Source organism: Gymnodraco acuticeps, unplaced genomic scaffold (genome assembly GCF_902827175.1).
Source record: "Gymnodraco acuticeps unplaced genomic scaffold, fGymAcu1.1, whole genome shotgun sequence".
Taxonomy (NCBI): domain Eukaryota; kingdom Metazoa; phylum Chordata; class Actinopteri; order Perciformes; family Bathydraconidae; genus Gymnodraco; species Gymnodraco acuticeps.
In genome coordinates this window covers 216344-221625 of record NW_022990567.1, presented here as the reverse complement: position 1 = coordinate 221625, position 5282 = coordinate 216344, and the positions used below count along the sequence as shown (strand labels likewise).

The 5282-nt window shown below is 38.8% G+C and overlaps 1 protein-coding gene across 1 annotated transcript; it reads right to left on the bottom strand.

The window, feature by feature from the left end:
- Positions 1 to 1127: 1127 nt before the first annotated feature.
- Positions 1128 to 4565, bottom strand: LOC117553770 (extracellular calcium-sensing receptor-like). Its single transcript, XM_034227841.1, is given in 7 exon segments — positions 1128 to 1211; positions 1214 to 2106; positions 2262 to 2385; positions 2730 to 2960; positions 3128 to 3922; positions 4049 to 4319; positions 4453 to 4565. Coding segments are annotated over 7 exon segments (2511 nt in total).
- Between the last annotated feature and the right edge of the window lie 717 nt (positions 4566 to 5282).

Below are 5282 nucleotides of genomic sequence, written 5' to 3'. Positions count from 1 at the left end.
TGAATTAAAGAAATGGTAGAAATGTATCTAATCAGAATTTTGAAACCTTCCTTCCCTCCCTCTAAATGTATCAATAAACATTAGGATGTGATGCTCCTGACTACCATACAGGTTTAAGAAGATAATATTTGTTTTAAACAATTCAAAGCAATACACAACAGCAACAGGCTCTAACCAAGGCAATGTTAGCCTAACATGTATATGTTAACAGGTAAAATAGCTGTTCACACTACTCTACTTTCTACGTTGTAATGCTATGTTATTTCTATTTAAGATGTTTACATTTTCGATTGTTTAATTCTAGTCTTTTAACTGTCTAATGTACAATGCCTCCTTGTCTTTTGCTGCTGTAGCGTAAACATTTCCCCAATTGGTATCAATAAAGTACTTTTTATTTTATCTTAATCCTCAAATATTAGCACATTTTACTTAAAAAAAACAAACACATTGTAACTACATACACATATCGATATGTTGTATACATATTGCAAATCAAAACCTTTATTGACCACTAATTACCAAAAATTGCATTTCTATCCTGTTATTAATGCATTCAAATCGTGATTCAAATGGCCCGCCACGAACTTCCGGGAACTTTCTGAGTCAATGAACCACGTGATGATCAAGCATTTTGGACTTCCGCTATCGCAACTCATGGCGCTGGACCAACCAATCATAATTGACCTTCTCGAGTTCTCCGATTGGTTGGTTTTGTGGCACATTTGTAACGCTGTGACAACTTGAGCGAGCGCAGGCAAAGCTGAGCGCGCACAGGCTGGAGAGGTCGAGCGAGGGAGAGAGAGCGCGTGCAGCGGTCTGCTTGTGCAGTGCGCACGGAGCAGGAGTTTTATGAGAGAAAATATATTTCTCTGTGCTCAAAAATGTTCAAGTGCGCGCTCAATGGCATTTTCTATGCTCAACATGTTTCATTGCGTGCTCAGGATAGAGGCACAAATATAACGCCATAGTCGACCGATCGATCGCGGTCGACGTACTGGGCACCTCTGCTCTACAGTATTTATGATCTAATGAAAATGTTAAAAAAAACCTAGTCAGTGTATTCAATGTATTGACACAAGAAATAAGGACATACATTACAATGTTTTCCTACAATATGTGACTCAACACTAACGTTGGATTATAAGGAATAACTCTAAGGCTGTTTGTTTTGGAGTATACATTTGAATATAGTTTAAAGTGTTCGTGGTGGTATTTTCCCCAGCAAATGTTTTTTTGAGTTTTGTTCTGGCCTGAAGATAATAATATAACATTTTGGGAAGAAAATACAGAATAGCAAACTGAAACTGGAGGCCAAAATAGCAAATATCTCCACAGCCACAGTGAACTTCCCAGGAGAGCTGACATAAGCTGGGATAAAAGTGATCCAGACGGCACAGAATATCAACATGCTGAATGTTATCAGTTTGGCTTCATTAAAGCTGTCTGGTAGCTTTCTAGCAAAAAAAGCAAGTACAAAACACAAGAGAGCAAGTAGTCCGATATAACTTAACACAGCCCAGAATCCAACAGCTGAACCCAAAGCACACTCGAGAATAATCTTTTCTTTATAGTACTTCATGTTCTTATTTGGGAATGGAGGATTCATTATCAGCCAAATAATACAAATCACAACTTGAATGAGAGTGAAACTCAGAACACTGAGTCTCTGCTGGGCAGGCCCAAACCACTTCATCATATTACTGCCTGGAAGTGTAGCCCTGAAGGCCATTAGTACCACTATTGTTTTCCCCAGAACACAAGAGATACAGAGGACAAAGGTGATGCCGAATGCTGTGTGTCGCAGCATGCAGGACCACTGAGAGGGCCGACCGATGAAGGTCAGAGAACACAGGAAACACAGAGTCAAGGAGAAGAGCAGCAGGAAGCTCAGCTCAGAGTTGTTGGCCCTCACAATAGGAGTCTCTTTGTGAGTCAAAAATATGACTGATGTCAGAAGAGATAGAAAAACGCCAACACAGCCAAATCCAGTTAAAAGTGCACCCATGATTTCTTTGTAAGACAGGTATTCAGTCAATTTCGGAAGACACTTGTCTTTATTTTCATTTGGCCAAAACTCAGGTGAACAGATCAAACAATCAGGGGAATCTGTGAAAGAGAAATGCAATCATTACACTAAAATAATAAATACTCAAAAAATGTACACATATTATATTATGTTAAAAAATATAAATGTATTGTTACTCTTTCATATATCCCACTACAAAACACATGAAATATTCCATTTTAAGTTATTTACTCACTTGTCTCATTACTTATTGTTCCCTCAGGGCACTCAAAACAGTCAAAGCAACACACAGGCTTCAATTTATTCATGGCCTTACGAGTCCCTGGTGGGCATGGTTCTCTGCAGACAGACCTTACGACCTGAAAAAGTTAAATCCGGCATGTAAAACCCACAAATGAAACAAAATGTTTTTGTATATCATGGACATATAGTTCATTAAGTTCTTATAAAGTATAAGGAACACAATTAAATTAGCTTTTTTAAAGTACTTTTTAAATTACATTTCAATTTTTACTTTTATGATCAGTATTATAAGAAATGTTGTCTGTTATCTTGTGTGTATTAGGACGTAATGTCTGCATTACAATGATATATGTGTTTTTAATCATCAAACATCAATTAGTTTTCTATCAAGTAAAGACCTTCTATCCATCTCACAGTTTGCATATACAGTATGTGGGGATTGACACTCTGTTGACTTTACCTTATTCTTGTTTCCTCCCCAAACAATTGTGGTGTTCTTTTTTAGTTTGAACTTTTCCCCCTCTGGAAAAGAGGTATCATATTGACCGATATTTGCAATATCCACAGAGCCGTCTTCTTTCATCTGCCAGTTAACTAATTCATACTGAGCAACTGAGTCTCCATTTTCATCAAAGAAAACCTTCGCTCCATTCTCTGTTGTGAAGTTCACGTACTTAATGTGTTCCAACACCTATAGAGGAACAATGATACATTTTTAGCAATCATAGACTTAACATTCAAATGGTATTCTAATTCCTTATATGTATAATATGATATTTATGTATTTTTTGCATTTACCGCAAAACCAATAATCACTCAATAATAAATAAGTTATATTCAAATAAAAACCGAACTTACAAGCTTAGGCTCAACTTCATTCTTGTTTACACAGGGCTTTCCTGTGGTGGGATTTGAGCCATTTGTACATTGCAATAGTGCATGAAGAGCATATGCCACCAAGTACACAGCTTTGTACACGTTATTCTCAGCCCTGAATTGTGTCACGTCTGTGTAGTCATTGGAGACAGTCCTGAGATTTTCTGTGCCAGTGCACATAGTAGAGATATTTGATGATGAGAAGGTGCAGTCAAAAAACATCTCCCACATTGCTTTAACCATAGCACTTTCTGGTTCATCTGCAGGTTTAAAGTTGAGCAAGAATTCAGCAAGACCTGGTATAGATGACTGAGGCAGGGCAAAGCCCATTGCCCCCTGCAAAATGTTTTTTCTCTTGACAGAAGCTAGGTCTACCTGTGTGATCCAAGATTCACTACCTAGCCACTGCTTTCCAGTTATGTTATATCCATCCATTTTTGACAGTAACGATTTGGTAAGAGACAAAGACATAAACAACAGGACCACATTTGACGAGGATTCCCTTATTGTCTTCGCCAAATCATACACCTGCCTTCTTGAGTGACGTAATGTGTATTCAACACATATCCCCTCTTTTTTTGCTTCCCTAATGAGATGAGCGGTTCCTTGTTCTGAGTACAAAGAGTTAGCGTAAATAATCCCAAACCAGCGCCAGTCGAAATATTTCATGAGCTGCACAATACCGATGATTTGGAAGTGGTCACTTGGCACAGTTCTGAAGAACGAGGGGTACCGTCTTCTGTCACTCAAACAAGCACAGGTTGAAAGATGGCTTACCTTCAAAGCAAAAACAACAACAACAACAACAACATGCAAAATACAGCAAATAAGAATACAAATATTTTAAAGATGGAAATATATATATAAAGCAACAAATTGGACACTACAGTTGTATCTACTCACCTGTGGAATGGATAGTGGGCTTAGTATGCTGTTTATGTCTTCACTCACTCCAGAAGATGAATGGCCTAAGAGAGCCTGGATGTGACTTCTGCAGCCTTTTGAGTCGTCTCCATTTACAGCTTCGACAGCTGCTTGTACCAGGTTTGCACTCCCACAGCCATTGAACAGCCTATAACCCAGACTAACTCCAGGAAGAAGCTTAGTATCTCTATTTATCTCTTCCACAGTGAAAATTACTGTTCTGGCAAATTTCAATTCCCTGGTATTCCACCTGAAATGTTTTAAGTATTGGAACTTTACTAATAAAGAAGTTATTAAAGCTGAAACACACCAGACACACACATAACACTTGCGATTTTCATAAATTGCATTCCATTTCTATAGATTATAATTTAAGCACTTACCGTGTGCAGTATGCATTTGGCAAAGCCTGGTAGCCATTATCCTTCAGTTTGCGAGTACTGGTTATAGAAAATACTCCTCCTATAATAAGATCACCTTCTTTTGAAAACTCCATAAACCCTGTCTGCCCAATCAAATTGCATGTTTGGTTTTCCGACATTGTCCTTGCCAGCAGAGTGAATAAGATGATAGTGATCCAACCCATCATGAACCACCCTCCTCTTCACAAAAGCACGTCTAACCTGAAAGCTGACCTTTATAGTTTTTCTTTACCACATGAGAAACATCAGCAGCCAATGCGAGCACAGTCTCAATTCTCAAAAGATTATTTTTGTTTTTCACTGCACTTCAGAACCTAGTCTTGCTGATTGACAGCTGATTGACAGTTACCTTTTTTAAGAAATAAACATTTTAACTATTAAATGTACTTTCTCTTTAGCACACTGTTGTGATGAAGAGTAAAAGAGAAGTAGCCAGAAGGCAAAGCTCCCAATTTACCGGTCCATCTTCATTCCTACTCTCACCTAAGGTCATGAAGGGTGGGTCATGACCAAAATAACGAGATTGTGGATACAAGGGTCCAGTATGGGTTTCCCCTGGAGGGGCTGGCATCTCCCTTGGGAATAAGGGGAGGAGTTCAGTTGTAGAACGAAGCAAGTTGTGGTTATTCCGGCACCTAAGGATGCCACCTGGCCGCCTGCCTGAAGTAGGGTAGGGGGGAGACCAAGGGTCTGACCCAGGATCAGGTGGAGGGATTTTTTTTTTTTTTCATATACCCATAATCGGCCCACAGAGGGGACATTTACATTCTGCAATTGACCCATCCTATAGG